The sequence below is a fragment of the Penicillium chrysogenum genome, assembly GCF_028827035.1.
Source record: "Penicillium chrysogenum strain IBT 35668 chromosome Unknown utg000005l_segment0_segment0, whole genome shotgun sequence".
NCBI lineage: Eukaryota > Fungi > Ascomycota > Eurotiomycetes > Eurotiales > Aspergillaceae > Penicillium > Penicillium chrysogenum.
Genome location: NW_026622753.1, coordinates 1,836,684 through 1,853,352, shown reverse-complemented (window position 1 = coordinate 1,853,352; position 16,669 = coordinate 1,836,684). Strand labels below are relative to the sequence as shown.

Here is a 16,669-nt window from a genome sequence, read left to right as displayed (position 1 = left end):
TATAGAGATCACCCTATCGCTTTTTAGTCTACTCCAACAGCGGCCTTGACTCCGCTTCTTCCTCCACTTCAGTCTGACCCTCTGATCGACTCGATTGAGAAACGAGACCAACAAAGGACCCAACCCCCAAAATCCAACCTCGCCACCTTGATGACCCCTGCTCTTCCTCGTCAGCCCGCTCATACTCCGTCTCCCTCCAACGCCACCGGGTCCGGCGCACAAGCCACACCAATCCAACCCCTACCACGCCCAACGCCAGTATCGCAAGCACAGCACCCATTACTGATACGACAGTCAAGGTGCTAGCATGGCACCCAAATGGCAGAGCTCTTAGCTCCCATTTCTCCTTGGCACCAAGGGGGCAGATGTTTTCTGAGCCGAAAGGCGCAAATATTGGAACCCGGGATGGGTTAGGAACACACGTTGAGGACTATAACATAACAATCAATAGTCAGCTTCCTCCAGCACGGAGCGGAAGATCATAGGTCTGATGGTGCTGATCAAGTCAAAGCAAAAGCAATAATGGGGGCCTGTGGTATGTGTGGCCTTGAAACCCCTCCCCCCCATTCTGGTCGGCAATGCAAGGGAGCAGTATGTAAAACACATTTGGTGGAGAGGGTTGATCGGAAAGGGAGAGGCGGGAATCAAAGTTATAGGAAGGAGCTGGTCATAAGAGGATTTGACATACAATAACACACCAGCTGCAGGCAACATCACCAGTCAGGCAGCTTGAACACGACTGTCGACCCCAGCAGACATGGAAGAGCGGATCGCTGGGGTCATTTAGGGAGCTGGAGTTTCCCTTGTCCATCACTGTTTAGGTAGAACCCCCTGTAAGGTGCTCGTGATATTCCTTGTTCGTATCCCCAATACGTCAGATCTCCTCCCTTGCAGAGAGAACGGTCGTACTTTGCCACTGCTAAGTTGCGGGTTCAATCTATAGGTGAAATAGAAGGATTGCGAGAAGTCGAAATCCCTTTTACTTTGTACCTTTATTGTAGCCCAAACATGAGACATTTGGATCGAAATTCCCGCAGTCTACATTTTTGGGCTGCGGTACTTTTTGCCAGCCAGTGACTGCCCTCGGGACATCTACAACACAACTTCGGGAGTATACAAGTCCCACATAGAGATCATCTGGGTCACTGTGGTAGTACAGATTGATATATTATATAGGATGATCGCATGACACCGTGGCGTGAAAACGTGATAAATTTATCCTGGTAAATCGCGCTGAAACCGAACTTGGCCCGGAAAAAATACCAAAATCCACCGCTCGTCGACATATGCATAAAAGGGAAAAGGATATGTTTTTGATCAAGGAAAGACGGTAAATCTGGTTCAGACCACACGCTTGACCTGTATATCGAACATTAGTGTCTCATCTTCCGGTATTTCACCAAAGAAGCCCACGTACCTCGAAGAATCTCTTGAGCCACCACACCTGGAACACACCCTCGCCAATAACCACCATAAGCTGGAACATACTCCACCATTTCACCCGGCCGTTGGTGCTCTCTGCGGTATTACGGTGTACTCGCTCACGCACGACAATGTACGACTGCTCATCCTTCACCTGCGTCAAAGCCTCGCTAAGTCTTCGAACTAAATAGTACCAGATGATCAGTCACAATATTCTTATAGTATTTCTCTCTAGTCGGCGGTTCACGCCCGCGCTTACCTTCGACCTCGAGAGGATCCTGCGCCATCTCGTGTTCAGGCACATAAACAATTCCGTGGACATTGAAGGAGACCTCCTTGGAGTTCGAGGTCCAGCCCTCGTTGCTGAAGCAGTAGTTGTATTTGCCGTCCGCCTGTGCGGTGAAGGAGTAGTCGTCGGAAGCAACGGCTTGCTTGAAGTATTGGCGGTTTCTCAGGGGATCCTCGACCTGCCGCGACCGAGCGTTAGCGTTTGTGTTCTCACGTTGAATAGTTCCACAATTTCCCCTGTAACAACCAGGCTAGTCCAAGGCGTAAAGCACTCCGTTTCTGGCTTCGATATATGGCAATGCCACCATCGGAGCAGAAGGGGACTCCCGAGTATCCAAAACACCCAACACCAAGACCGGGGCCGGGACCAGGATAGTTCATACCCAGAAATCAACCTCAAGGTTTCCACTTCCTCCAAACTCGCGATCTCCGACCTGGAAAGTGACAGTCATGACGTCGTCGCGGTGCAGTGCCTCGTGGAAGCATTCTCGTGAGTGAGCCTTGAGCTGAATGGTGTGTGCGGTCGCAGCGGTGATCCACCCCAGCGCAGTTACCAGGATGGTGCTTGTTGAGAATCGCATGGTGGAATACTTGGCTGACTGCGACGAGTCTGGAGAATTGACGAGTGAGTGGTGGTGATGTTCGTTGGTTGTCAACGCGCAAGGTGTCAATTGGCGGCGCTCGGACCACTTCCAGTAAACACCGCTCCGCCTTGAGATTCGGTCTTGGCTTGGTGTATACAGTTGGGTAGACCGAGATTGTAGTAAGGTAATAAGGATAATTGGGTCTCCCTGGTCTATCTATTATTGTGCTCATCAGACCTTGAAGTCTCTCATGGGATTTGCATTTATTCAAATGGCCATGTAAAATCTGGCGAGCTATACCGCAACATATATATCCTTTCACTATGTATCAGCTACAAATAGTCAAGCCTTCAATGTATATACAAGAACAAAGGAGGTTGATACCCCAATGAGAACACTCTTTGTGACATTAACGTAGCAAGAATTCTGAATTTATTTGGAAATTGTAAACACTTGAACAGTAATAAGCTAGAAACGCAACGGGGAAGCGCGTGTATCAACAAGCTACATCTAACAACATCACAAAAGTGGGGTGCATGGGTAATATAGAACAATCAGAAAGTAAAGAATGACAGAGATTGACTATTAGTATGTATAGAAGGGTAGTAAATGATAGGACATGAAAAAAAAGTAAAGAGGATATTCAATGTACAAGGTTCTTCGGGGAGATGGGAGGGAAAAAGGCAAGCGAAATAACGGTGTGGTATCAAATCCGAAAACGCAAACGTTGATCAACGGCCATGAAGCCGGAAGATAGGTATGTATGTCGAAAGGGGGAATATGGATGTAACGAGAGGAGAGAAATCTGCAAAAGTGGCGCTTGCACCAAACGCAGACATAGCAGTAGACGATGAAAGCAAAGATATCACGGTTCGACGAGTCGTCCTGTAATTGTAATCCTTTTGCTGGTCAAAAGAAGAGAAAGGCAAAGAAATCCCGAGACGAGATGGAGAGTTCAAAACAATCTATGGGTAATGATCAAGGGCAGCGCAATCACTCTTCTTCAGTGGACGGTTCATCAGAAGAGGATACGTCAACGTCAGCGTCGGCTTGAATATCGCTCTCTTCGGCTTCAGCTTCGTCAATTTGAGGCCCAAACGGACCCTCATCGTCCCTCTCCTTCGGCGAAGCCGAAACCATCCCATCAACGGTACTCTCGTTCTCATCCGCGAAGCTCCCATCCTCGTAGTTTGCCGGCTCAGCGTCATGGTCATAACTCGAGCGGCGGAGAAGAGGCGGCGTCTGAGGCGGTTCCGTGACAGGCACCTGGCTGCGTACCGAGCCGCGTCTTGGGGCCGACTTCGAGCCTCTCAAGGGGCGAGTCTGTGCAAACCGTGCGGCTGCACTGGTCTGCAAGCCAGAACCGTTCTCTCGGACGTGGGAGCTCGGGGGTGTTAGCAGGCCTGATAGGAAGGCGCTTGCATTGCTGGGTTTTGACGGGGTTTGCTCGGAGGTGTTAGCGGCGGATTCGCGGCCTTTACGCCAATTTCCCCAGGCGGCAGCTGCAGCTAGGGGGAGGGAACGGGGTGAGGCAGCAAGGTCGGCAAGGGAGGGGAGGTTGCCGGTTGTTAGTCGTTCCTTTTCTTGCTGCTGCATTTGGAGGTTGGCTTTCAAACGGATGGCTGCGTCGCGGACGGCTTGCTGATTGAAGGAGGGCTTGGACACGGTCTGGATTATGTCTTGTAGGTCATCGATGCGGACGCCTAGGAGCTCACGCAGCCATGTTATCTCGGTGTCCTTCTCCTTGATCTTATTTGGCGCATCTTTGTCTATCGTGGAGACTTCTTGCTCGAGCTCTTCAATGCGTGTCTCGCGCTGCTGGAGCTGGTCCTGGAGGACGAAGATTGACTCGCGCAGAGCTTGAGGAGAGATCCGTTCAGGCTCTGCGGATCCCTTACTGTAGGACATGGACGGCGTTGCCCGCGAGTGAGAGGGGGCGGCATCTGGGACTGAGCTGGGGCTTGCCTTGGCGCTGTGGGCTGCCTCGGCAGCAGCACGGGCAGCAGCTTGAGCGATCTCAAGCTTCTCTTCGAGGAGGTTCACGCGCTCTTGCAGGTGCTTAGCCTTGTCCTCGGACAGAGCCATGCGCTCCATGTTATGGCTCTCACCACGTGCACGGTCCTCTGAAGAGTTATGCAAAGCGCGAGCGTGACGCTCACGGAGGTCATTGAGAATGCGTTCATGCATCTTGCGGGTCTCATCCATGGCAAGGTCCTTAGCAGCCAGGGCGGTGACCTTTGAATCCTTGGCTTCCTCAAGGAGAAGCTCGTAGCGCTCGCGAGCTGTATCGGTATCCATACGGTTGTTGTCAAGTTGAGTCTGCAGACGAATAATTTCGGCCTCCAGCTCGGCACGCACAATGTTGACCTGGCTGTTAGAGGCTTCAAGGTCTGCCTCCATCGAGGAGCGAGTGCGCTGGATCTCGACGCGGCTGCTCTCACGGGCTTCGATGAACTCTCGTTCGAACCGGGCAGCCTTGATCTGCAGCTCATGGTTCTCCGCCCGGAGGCTAGTGACCAGTTCATCCAGTCTAGCATTCTCTTTCTGAGATTGCTCATGGATGAACCTCAGCTTCGTGGCCTCTCGCTCGTTCTTTTCGAATTCGCGGACATCCTGCTCGAGCTTCTCGCGTAATTGGAGCTCGCGGGAGTGCGACGCCCGCAGCTCGTTGTACTTTGCAGTGTGCTCTTCCTCCTTTCTGCGCCAGGCAGCTTGATCACGAGTAATTTCGGCGGTGACATTGAGCATGTCATCTTGAAGACGATCGAACTTTTCAGTGAGGTTCTGGCGCGAGATCATGCTATCCTCGATGCGAGTCCTCAAGTGATCAATAGTCTCATGAAGAGACTTGTTCTCAGCCTTGGTAGTCTCCAGTTGACGACGGAAGTTATCGCTAGAAAGACGGTACTCGTCGAGGGTACCCTCAAGCGCGATGTTCTTCGTAGACAGCTCTGCGATAGTAACCTTGAGAGTCTCGCTCTCTTCCGCAAGTGACTCGGTGCGGAACTGCATCTTCTCGAAGTAAGGAATCTTCTCTTCCTTGAACTGCAGGAGACGAGATTCGGCATCCTCTGCAGCAGCACTGTGACGAGCAGCATCTTCCTCTGCAAACTTCAAGAGTCGCTGGAGCTCAGTCATAGCATCCTGCGCATCGCGGCGATCCTTGTACTCCTGCTCAGCACGCTCATCGGCAACTCGCAACATTCCCTTAAGGCCATCAATCTGGAGCATAAGGCTGTCGGCACCAATCTCCTCGGCCTCTGACAGGCGCGGGCTCGGGGGTTTCTGCAAGGCAACCTGCTGAGCCAATTGCTTGGCCATGGCTTCCTCGATAATCTCACGCATATCACCAACAGGGTCCTGAGCCAGCTTCTTGATAGTGAGGGCCTGCAGTTCGGCAATGCTTTCCTTGAGCTGTGCGATCTCGCTGTGGCTGGAGTGTGGGGAAATGCGTTGAGGGATATCATGGGTAACCAAAGCTTCCATGACAACATTCTTGAGCATCTCCAACTTGCGTTCTCTCATGTTGTGAGGCGAACGATCGCGGACCGCATCGTCCTCACCATCGTCATCCTCATCATCGGCATCACTGTCTTCCATCTCGGCGGATGTGCTGCGGAAGACCCTTCTGCTTGCAGTACCAGTGGCAATAGAAGCTACCGACTGCTGAATGACAGCCAAGGCACGTTCCATAGGGCCCAAGCGGTCGTCGATGGCGGAGCCGACAAGGTCGTTGATGCGACGATCGAAGAAGCGGTTACGGTTCATGAACTTCTCATCTTCACCGGCGGAGATCATGTCATCCCAGTCGCTGACATGGTCATTCTCAGTAACAAGCTGACGAACAGGGGACTGCAGACGAGAGATAAGGCTCTTCTGGGGAGAGAATGTAGCATTGCTGTTGGCATCAATGTCCGAGGCAAGTTTGGGAATGCTGAGCTTGTATGTCTTGGGAACGCCACCGGGGCTCGGGCTGGGTGCTTCGCTTCGGGCCTCCGCAGAACCAAACCGCTGCTCCTTCGTAGGGCCGCCCATCGACTCCGTGAGGTGGTCGTGTCGTGGTTGGAAGGGAGTCGCGTGGATCGTGTTGTAAGGAGTCGCTTGTCGCTCGATGCCGACATCTGCGTCGTCATCGTTCAGCTGTTCCATAATTGCATTCAGCTCCTCGTCGTCAGGCGAGTCGTTCTCGGAGTCCCACGAGTTGTCATCATTCTTAGGTTGGCGAGTAATGAATTCTGTTTGCACGCGGGTTGGAGTCTTGGACTCAGGCTCAGCGAGGTGATCTGGCGAGGTTGCCTTCTTAGGTGGGCTTGCGGCAGCGAAGCGAGAAGCCATGAGTCCGGCTTGCTTGGGTTTACTTTCAGCGGGACTCTTGGCAGGCTTTTCAATGGGCTGCTCCTTTGTGACATTTGCTTCAACAGGCTTTGGCTCGGCAAAGCTAGATGGCTGAACGGCTGTGGGAACAAACTCAGAAACAGCAGGCTTGAACTCGAAAGGCTGAGCGTTAGCCGACAACACAGTGCTCTTGACCGAGCTCTTGGATCCATGAGGAGCATGGTCGACACCCTTCGAGACAGTGACAGACCTATCGTCTCCCGCAGCAGGCTCCTTCGGTTCGCGTTCTTCAAGAACAATGTCCTTAGAGGTCTCTGCCCGGACGGGTGACCCGGGTTGAGACGTGTTCTCAGCGTCTCGCTTCGCATCGAACAGAGTCCAAGTGCCAGCTTCGCTGACAGGGGTACCCGTCCGCTCCACCGGGTTGTTCTCTTTAGGCATGGCATTCTCCTTGCCCTCAGCGACGGCATGGAGCGCACTCGAAGCTTGAGCGTTGCCCGCTTCGCCCAGAGGGTGGGTCGAGATGCTGTATCTAGCCTCGCCTTCAGCGTGGCCGACACCGCGACGCGCACGCTTGTGGCGGTCAGTAGGCACAGGTCGGCCATTGGTGTCGTCTCTGATGGCCTGTTCCTTGTCATTATTCTCCTTTTCAATCTCATCGGGCCGCACAATAGGAATAGCCTTAGACTTCTTCTCAGGCGTGGTGATCTCGCTGATGTTAATGTCGCCGAAGATCTTGGTGCGACTAGCCGGAGGCTGCTCGGAGCTGGCATTCGAATTGAGACTGGCAGAGGGATTGGGGTTGAAGACAGGTGCGTCGACGTTAAACGATGCGGCAGAAAACTTGAATGCGCCACTACCACTGGCATTGCGCGGCTTGGAACTCAGTGAGCCGCTCAGGCTGCTACCAGGCGCGAATGAGGGAGGCGGGGCAAAACCGAATCCTTGCTCACCCCTGCCGCCGAACTGGAATGTGTCATTGCCGAAGGGCACAGGCTGGGAATTGAACGATGCGGTAGGGTCGAATTCCTTGGCTTCAACGTTGAGGGATGAAATCGAGAGCTGCGACTGATGCCCTCCGTGGTAGGAGGGGCCGCTGGGCTGAGTTTCGTGCCACGGTCCTTGGCGAGTCTGCGGCGTACCTGCAACACTGGGATTTGTGTCGAGATCAGAACCATCCTGACCATGGTGCTGTTGGTATTGGTCTCCGTAGAATTGGTGAGGAAGCTGGTGTTGGGTGAAAGGATGAGGTTGGTGATGGGAAGGGTTCTGTGCGTGGTGTTCATTTTCTGGCAATGCCCAATGCGACTTCAGCATGCTGGCATTCAGGCCTGCATGGCTGACATCACGGTAATCGTCCTCCAATTGTCGGTCAATCGAGTCTTCCAGGTGGTAATCGGTATGCGTCATCTGGTCCAGCCCTCTTTGCAGAGTTTCGCTCAGATTATGACCGTGGCCTCGAGGTGTAGGCTGGGCAATTTCGACGTTCGATGCATGGAAATGATCTGGGTGTCCATTGACCGGGGTCTGGGGGGGCCTGGTATGGCAGGCCTTCCTGGCGCATACCATGGCCAAGTTGATCGTCGAAAACACCCTTTTCGTTGTATCCGGGGTGGAAGGACCCTTGGTCATGGAGCGGAGACACTGGTGACAGCATGGAGGAAAAGTTGCCCATTGCCCCTGGACCAGCCGAAGAAGTTGCCTGTCGGGGGTTTATGAAGCCTTGGGGAGTCATAGATCCCTGAGCAGGAGGCGTGGGCTGGAATTGGAAGGGGAATCCGCCCATCATATTTTGATCCGCACCCACAAATGGCGTCTGCATACCAAATTGTGAAGGTGATGCAATGGACCCCATAGTACCAGGTGTAGCCATTGAGGATTGATTGAAGTGAGGCGAGAATGGGTGGATATGGCCGAGGGGATTGCTTGCTGCAGACGTAGTAGGAATCGGCGGGGATGCGACAAGGCCCGGGAATGGAGTGCCACCGGGGTTGAGCGAGTAATCGGGTGAAATGGATTGTTGAGGTTCTTCGTCGCCGAACGACACCCCCCAGAGCGCGTAGCTTTTCTTCTTGAAGCTCAGTGATATAAGCCTCCCACTTGGCCCTGTCTGGGAAATTGACGACAAGTGGTTCGCTCTTGGAAATTTCGTGGAGGTCATATGGGTCGGGATATAGGGGTCGACTGAGACCTCCTAGAGTCGTCGTTGTGGAGGGGTCCTCGGAATCGCCAATGGTGAAACCACGAACATCATACCCTTTGTTCTCCCATTCTTGCATTCGTTGTTGAACATCGGCCGGTGTTAGGAGACGATACCCAGCTTCCGAACCTCTCTTATCATTATGTGGCAGCTCGATTATGCAGGCTTTCCCACGCCAATTCATCTTCTTTCTCCGCCGTGGTGTTTGCGTAGCTGATCTGCTGATATCAGAAACCTGTGTTTTTAATGGACCTGGATCTTCCATCTTCGCAGTGTCCTCCGTCGCGTTTGCAGGTGGAGGAGGTAACGGCTTTTCTACCGGCGAGTTTGCCTCGACGGTAGGTGTATTTGAGTCTGACATGATGTTTCGTGGAGGGTCTTTATCGTAAGCGAAACCCCAAAAGTCCTCCTGTCGCAAGGTATCAGCGCGTTTGTGCAAAGTTTTGTTGACTTTTGCTCGCGCGGAGGCTTTTTTCCCGACGAAATCAGAGAGCGTTGGAGTTTTCAATAGATCGTCGGAACGAAAGTCGTCTTCCAGACCAAGCCAGTCGTCGGAAGCGTCGTCGGCAAAGTGATTCCTCGCAGTGATGAATGACGGTGCTTCACTTCCTGAGTCGTCGCTGAGCCAATTGCTGCGCTCCGTTCTAGGTTGACCAGTGAGGTACTGGTTGATCCAATCCTGCGTAAATTCCCGTATCGATTTCTCTCCGTTACTGGCGGCAAAATCGCGCTCCACCGGTTCAAGTGTGTCGTCGTTGGCGGCACTTAATCTCCGCAACTCGGTGTGGTTTGCTACTGACGAGACAGGCGAGCTGGGACCAGATCCGTCGTCAACCCCAGCGAATTCGATTTGGCTATTGGTCACTGATAGTCTCCGAGTGCTAGGTGCTGCATATGGGGATCCCCACGCGGTGGTGTAGTAGATGCTGCTTTCCGCCCTGCGATTGACCGGCGAAGAGGGCCCCGATTCCTCGGTTCCGCGATATGAGGATAGGAATGGGAGAGGCGGGGGTTCGAGAGTTATGCTCCGCGGAGAGGTTCGTTGACCGGGTGAACCAGCGGTCGACGGACTCGAGTCTCCCGATGGGGGAGAGGACAAGAGTAGTGAGGGAGCCAGACGCGATTCACGGATGAGGCGCGTGTCCCGCGAGTGGAACTGTGGAGAAGGCGCCGAGATGGCGGAAGAGACGGGGTGATCAAGATCTGTAGTCATCCAGTGTGGTTAGACTGGCATGTTTGGAGGGGTCAAGAAGGATTAAATCAAGCGAGTTGAAGAACAAAGTCCTAATCGCGTAGTAGCGCGGAGTAAGGAGCCCAATTCCGCAATCCCAGAAAAGGTTCAAAGAGAGGTAATATTAGTGCATACACACACCTTCCGTGTCGACTCCTGCAGCAAGCACTTGCTTGCCGCTCCGCTTATCGTCCAGAATGTTGACGCATGGAAATCAAACCGGAATTGAAGACCACCGCTGGAAAGACAACCTGGGGCGAGACAATGTACAGGTTGTCGTTTTTAATTTTTCTTCCGATAGGCGCAAATGCAAGTAAATCAAAAGAAAAGCGGAATCAGAAACACGCTCAAGTCTGAAGCATCAAAGACCAGGATGGTGAACTAAGGGGAAAAAAAGGTCGGACGTCACGGGTATTGGATCGTCGTACGGAGTACCTCCTGGAGTGTGGGTAGTCCGAGCTAATGCGGTGTACAGGGTACCATAGGCCAATTCAATTATTATTTGTTGAGGACCGAGGCCGTTGGCTTAGTTTGTCTGGCTTGACAGAACTTCTACAACATATACACATAACGCACATGTACCCAACGATGAATCTGATTCAAATGACCCTTGCCTTCTCCAAAATTTAAAGGATTAACTGTACTCCGTGTACTGTGTACTTCTACAGTGCTACACTTCCCCTTGCTTTCAAAGAGTACATAGCCCTGGAGGTAAACAATGAAAACTGGAGATCCAAAGAGATTCAGGGGTAGAACAACAGCTTTCCATGGATTCGACCGTTACCGTCCACGGGTACCAAACTTGAGAGGGTCGTGTTAGCAGTTTGACTAATCGTTTGCTTTTTCCCTAGCCAATCAGCGTCGATTTTATGCCCAGAATCCCAAGGTTCGCGTCTTTTCATGCCGATTGGTGAAGATTTGTATACGCGCGCCCTTCTCATTTCTCTTTTACTCTAGATAACATGGAAAAGCTTCATGTTGAGCGTCTTGAATCGGTTATAGATGCTCCACTGTCCTTTTTCGCAAGTACAGATACAGGCATCATCGCGAAACATGCCTCGACGCTGCAGCAATACCCATGTGATTATTTACTTATACAATTAAAGACAGTTAAACCATATTTCCATTGGAGTGGGATATAACTATACCCGGAATAAATCAATACAATCTGAAAAAAAGAAACCGCTGGTTGCGGGCAAGACATCAAAGCAAAAACGCTTGGATGAAGCGGACAGATAAGCACACATAGTCTATTTGGGGCAGGTGGCGTCGAACTTGATCTTGCGCTCCGCAGTGAACAGGCCCCAGTGCTGCTCATCCTTCATCTCGCCGTTGTCACCCTTGGTATCGGGCTTCCAGGACTCATCGAAGGCCTCGAAGTAGAACAGGTCAACACCCCAGTCGAGCATGCCACAGATACCAGTCTTCCAGAACTTCTCAGCATTCTTGGTACCCGCCTTGGCATCCTCATAGTCCGAACCGCCATCGGTGGGCCAGCCGGTCTCACCGGTGACAATGTTGATCTTGTCGGCGTTGTCGCCGGCAATCTTTTGAATGTGCTCCATAGCGCCGACCATGTCATCGAAGTAGGTCTGGTAGGCCTTGTCGGCAGCAGTACCCTGCCAGTAAGCAAAGGCATTGGCCAAGCTATGACGGGGTCAGTATTGGTGCACGGAGTCCCCGTTGTCTTGTTTCATTTCCACTTACACATATTTCACGACGGGCTCCTGGGTGAAGAGGGCGTCACCAGTGCCGTCAGCGAGCTTGTTCCAGCTCTCGGCGGTGCCGACAAGGACACCCTTGGGCACATTATCCATAACGTGACTGATATAAGTGTGGAGCTGGGGCCCGGTCAAGTCACCGCGGTAGAGAGTCTCGGATCCGACGGTAATGGCGTGAATGACATCCCCATAACCGGGGATGGCCTTCTGGATGGCGGCCCAATCTTTCTTGAAGGATGGCTCCTCCAACAGATTCTTGGTATCAGTAGGCTTTCCGACCCTAAGGAAGACAAGCTTGGTTAAAAAATAGTTCTAATTAGGAGGGGAATAACAAAAGAACTTACCACATGCCGAGAACGACCTTGAAGCCCTTGTTTTTGGCAGCAGGCAGAATGTTTTCAGGAGTTTTGCACTCAGTGCCGGAGTAGGTACGGACGATAGTAGACATGTCCTTCAGGGCATCGAAGTCGGCCTCATAGTCACTGGTGGACTTGCAGGTACCGTCGGGGTTCTTGTTACCGAGCGAAAAACCAAGAGTACCCTTAGCAGAGACCAGGGCCGGGGTAGCGGCCAACACGAGGGAAACAAGACCAGAGACACGCATTGTGAAAGATGAGGTCGATGAAAAGAGAGTATTCGACCAAAGAGTGACGGAGAAAAGAAGTAAGTTGAAAAGAATGTAAGGGTTAAAAGAAAATGAAGGTACGTCAGGGACCAAGAAGAAAGACCCAGTCGGAGATTGGGGGAATTTGAGGGTTTAGGCCCTGACAGGGTCTGGGACTTGCTTAAGGTGGAGGTCCCCCACTGGAGGTTATAGGGGGTGTAGATTGAACCAATTAACTTGGAAGATTCTATTCTTGGATCCGTGGATGAAACAATTCCCCTTTAAAAGTCTGGACTGTTTGATGATGCCGATATCATCCCTATATCCTTTTCCTCTTTTTATTGCTCTGTTCCTACCGGATTATAATTCCCTCGCAAGTTCAGATTACAATGAGATCTCTATCCAAGAGCCATCTTTGGCCATTCTTGATATGCTTGATTTTCTTCGAAGCAGTCGCAGAGTCGTGATGTCACTTTGACAACGCCCAGATGTCTACCTAGGTACACCTACCTACAACATAGGGCACCTAGATGCCCGAATTCTGGAAAATCGCCCCCATGTGGAGAGCGCTGGGGAAATCGATCGATGGCTGTTCGGTCCACACCGCCCACGGCCTCGCCGATCAATCGCCTCGGAGAAGAGAACCACAAAGAGATGCCTTTGGAACTGAACCTCCTATGGTTCACTAGAATCTAGCCGGGCCTCTTAATTTCACAACCGCTTTGTCGCCTCTGGGCATTAGGTTTGCAGTGGCTTGGCTCGCGCATCTCTGATCTTGTCCCTTGCAACTGTGCTTGAGATAGCTCACATCACCTGCAGGTTTCGCAATTAGCTAATCACTTTGGTCAACGCAGATGCATATTCCATGCAGGGTCCAGATCGACAATGTTCTGGAGTTGCCTCTCGCTGGGGATTGGTCAATGGCAGCCAAGGGCGGTACCATCTCACTCATATCGAGCCATTACAACGTCACTGGGTAGATGGAAGACTTGTTACTTTTCCATACAAGGGAAACTCGGAGCTTTTATTGCTACATACTACCCTATACCAACCTTAGGGTACGTATCAAGCTTTCTTTACAGTATAACAGCGACTGCAGACATTCAATAGTCCAGTTACTCTTCCCATACAAAAGCATAGACTCACCTTATATCTTCATTGCAACCATCGATATCCACCTCCAAACTTATAGACACCACCCTTCTCCTTAAATGTGCCCGGGGACCCAAATCTAATAGCCGGAATTTCCCGGCCCAGCATCAGCTCCAAATCTAGATGGATGTCCGGGCCCAGTTAAATAGCAGCATTGACGGTCAGTTTCCCGGTCTCAGCAAGCCACCAAGTGGTAATGGCATTCGATTGTGGATAGGTGGCGAACGAATGTGGTGCGTAGAGCCAACATGCAGGATGGCAGGGATGGGATGGTTACGCATTTGGTTGGGACTGAGAATTCGGAAATAGTGGAAACACGCGAATATAAGAGCTTTCGCTTCTATAGTGAGTAGTCCGATTGAGATTGCCGTGCTGATTGTATACTCCGCACTGAGCCACGAGGTATGTGAGTGGGGACTTGTCAGAATGTTAGATGCATGGCAGTTCTCTGTGGCTTGGGAGGTCCTTTCCTGGGGTTAGCCGAGGCCGCATGGAATGCAGATGTAACCAACGTTATATCGTAGCCAGACTTACCCGGGTGTCCTTTTTACATTGCTGGCATTGAATGTAAGATTTCAGCCATTGTTAACAAGCTCTATTATACAAAGCGTTTCTGACATGATTCATAGAGGGCATGATGATATCCGGCGATGATTGCCGGTCTAGACAATGAAAAATAAAACGCCATATGGTTTCTAATCCAGACATCGTGGTACTATATGTTCCTAAAAGTTGTTTCATATCCTCCGCCACAACCCCGAAACGCCAGCCAGCCCAAGCCCAAATCACAACGCGAAATTTTTCTCCTTCAGATAGAGCTCCTTGAGGGTGCTCAACTGGGTCACAGCCATTGTCTCTCTCCCGATCTTGCGGGGTAGGTCAACAACAACGTAATGCATCATGGCCAGTCCGTACTGGCCGAAGAAGCCCAAAATTCTCTCGCCCGACGATCGGAGGAGCGCTGCCAGGAGGGCAATCTGCGTCTCCTGCAACTCCGAAGGCGGAATTGCCAAAATCTTGTGGATGGATGCCCAGAACATTGTGTTGGGGAAAGGGTTGCGACGGGGGGACTTCGCAAAGTTGCGAAGAGTCATGGCGGCATATCCCGCGCCGAGCGCGGTCATCCGGTCCATGTGGACTTGTTCAGATACCCAGGAACCAGTGTCTGCGGACCGCCACCAACCCAGGGCACGACGTCCGCCCTCCGTCTTGTCATTGCCTGTGAATCCCCACAGCGCTGGGCAGACAACACGGTACTTGGCCCACATGATGTCGGACATGTGCAGTCCTTTGTATGTGAACATATCGAAGGAGAAGATTTGAGCGGCAATGATGCCGATCGGCTCAGCGTGAGATTGCTTGATGGAGGCCTCTGCCAGAAGAGAGGATATCAAGCTCTTCGCAAGAATGTTTAATCCGTAGATAAGCATTGCCGGTACCTTGTTCTCTGAGTTTGCAATCTCCTCAGGTGGGAATGCGATGAATTTTCGTATGTCGACTGTCGGTTCTGGGTAGGCGAGAGCCTTTTCAAGCTCAGCTTTGAGCTGAACGATCTGAGGTTCGTTCGTAGGGTCAGTGTCGAAGCCACGACATCCAATCAGTGGGGAGTAATTTCATACCTGCTGTTTGTTCGCACCAGTCCCAGATCGAAGCTGGCCAACAGATTTCTTGATCGAACGCCGTAAATTGCCCATAGTCGCCTTGAGGTCAGGCTGGCTTTGGCCAATTTCCTTCAGCCATTTACGCATCTCCTTGAGGGTCTTGTGTAGCTCCACGTAACGTTGCTGTACTCGGATTTCTTCAGCCGAAAGGTTTGCAGCGCCGAGTTTCTGCTGCTGTTGGCTTTGGGCTTTTTGGTCGGCTTCTTCCTGCGCCTTCCGAGCCTCCTCATTCTGCCTGCGCTTCTGGGCGTCAGCCTGCTCACGTTCTTTGCGGAGCTTCTCCTCGATCGCAGCTTTGCGTTCGGTTTCAAGGGCCGCGGCTTTCTGAGCCGCCTCCTCCTGGGCCTTCTTCTCGGCCTGCTCCTTGGCTTGACGTTCAGCCTCAACGCGCGCGGCTGCTTCTCGTTCGCGGCGTGCTTTTTCAGCCTTCTCCTGTTCAACTCGCTCTTGCTCCTTGCGGATCGCTTCTTCCTTCCGAATTCGCTCTTCCTCCTCGGCGAGGAGGTGGTCCTTCAAGGTTGTCTCCGCTTCCTCGCGGACTCGGTCGTGAAAGGCGGCGGCTTGGTCGAGAGCGGCTGTGTGGACTGCTTCACGCTCGCGATCGATCCGGTCGAGGTTTTCGTAGTATGTTTTGCGCTCATACTGGTGGACCTTTTTCAGGTCGGCGTCAAAGATTTTGACTTGCTCAAGCTCGCGGACAAGGTCCAGCATCAATTGCTTGGACGGGCTGTCCAAGGGTGGGACATGAGTCCGGAACCGTCCCATTGTGGGGGTCGACATTTGAGTGGATAGTTTCTTTATTCCAAAGAACGCTGGTGAAAAGTGGTCGTGTGGTGTGTGTTTGGAGAAAGGGTGTGGAGGTTCAGAGGAGTAGTGAGGGGAAAGGATGATCAAGTGAATAGTGAATATGGAGAACTCAAGTGACTGAGACCATATCCGGAGCCAGAAGAGTCCAGAGGCGCCTTGAGCACAGAACAATATCTCAAAGTGAAGTGACGTTCACAATGCAGCTGCTACCAATCTGAATTTGGATATGGGAGGAAGGAGACAGACAGAGTAAGAGCGATCGCCTTAGAGTTTCCGGGGTAGATGAGGAGCATAAAAAGTGAATTTCGCGTTCAGTGAGTGAATAATTCGACGTTGTCGCGTCAAACCTAGTAGAAGGGAAGGTCCATGGAGATTGGAGCTATGCGGAGGTCGGGATTAGCATGTCACTTTCGAGGGGCACAAACAAAACCAAGCGTTTGGCCGCATTGCATAACCATCCAGTAATAAGCAACTTGGCTATTCAACGTACATCGATGTATCTGTGAGCTTCAATCCTCCAATGCTCAGAGCCCTTATCTTGAAGCCAAAGAAAATAAATTACCTGTAAAGTTCAATCTTACCTAAGTCCCAACTGCTTTCACCGCTTTCTCATCACCGCCTTACTATATCGGCTATTACGTATCAGGCTACGGAGTACATGTAT

General features: G+C 51.9%; 5 protein-coding genes across 5 annotated transcripts; all 5 read right to left on the bottom strand.

Annotated features, from left to right (window-relative positions):
• Positions 1–28: 28 nt before the first annotated feature.
• N7489_009096 (uncharacterized protein) lies at positions 29–811 on the bottom strand (the record flags this gene model as incomplete). Its single annotated transcript, XM_056714846.1, has 2 exons — positions 29–430; positions 689–811. 2 exons carry the CDS (start codon positions 809–811, stop codon positions 29–31), a joined length of 525 nt encoding a protein of 174 aa, XP_056562468.1.
• Positions 812–1,341: 530 nt separating this feature from the next.
• N7489_009095 (p24 family protein) lies at positions 1,342–2,291 on the bottom strand (the record flags this gene model as incomplete). Its single annotated transcript, XM_056714845.1, has 4 exons — positions 1,342–1,359; positions 1,418–1,605; positions 1,682–1,889; positions 2,094–2,291. The coding sequence occupies 4 exons, from the start codon at positions 2,289–2,291 to the stop codon at positions 1,342–1,344; spliced, it is 612 nt and encodes a 203-aa protein (XP_056562467.1).
• A 996-nt stretch (positions 2,292–3,287) lies between these two features.
• Positions 3,288–10,962, bottom strand: N7489_009094 (putative myosin class II heavy chain (MHC); the record flags this gene model as incomplete). The annotated part of the gene is given in 4 exon segments (XM_056714844.1): positions 3,288–8,134; positions 8,151–8,739; positions 8,753–10,032; positions 10,863–10,962. The coding sequence occupies 4 exon segments, from the start codon at positions 10,960–10,962 to the stop codon at positions 3,288–3,290; spliced, it is 6,816 nt and encodes a 2,271-aa protein (XP_056562466.1).
• A 348-nt stretch (positions 10,963–11,310) lies between these two features.
• Positions 11,311–12,385, bottom strand: bgt1 (1,3-beta-glucanosyltransferase Bgt1; the record flags this gene model as incomplete). Its single annotated transcript, XM_056714843.1, has 3 exons — positions 11,311–11,707; positions 11,768–12,061; positions 12,126–12,385. 3 exons carry the CDS (start codon positions 12,383–12,385, stop codon positions 11,311–11,313), a joined length of 951 nt encoding a protein of 316 aa, XP_056562465.1.
• Positions 12,386–14,322: 1,937 nt separating this feature from the next.
• On the bottom strand, positions 14,323–15,978 carry N7489_009092 (putative RNA export mediator Gle1; the record flags this gene model as incomplete). The annotated part of the gene is made up of 2 exons (XM_056714842.1): positions 14,323–15,090; positions 15,157–15,978. The coding sequence occupies 2 exons, from the start codon at positions 15,976–15,978 to the stop codon at positions 14,323–14,325; spliced, it is 1,590 nt and encodes a 529-aa protein (XP_056562464.1).
• Between the last annotated feature and the right edge of the window lie 691 nt (positions 15,979–16,669).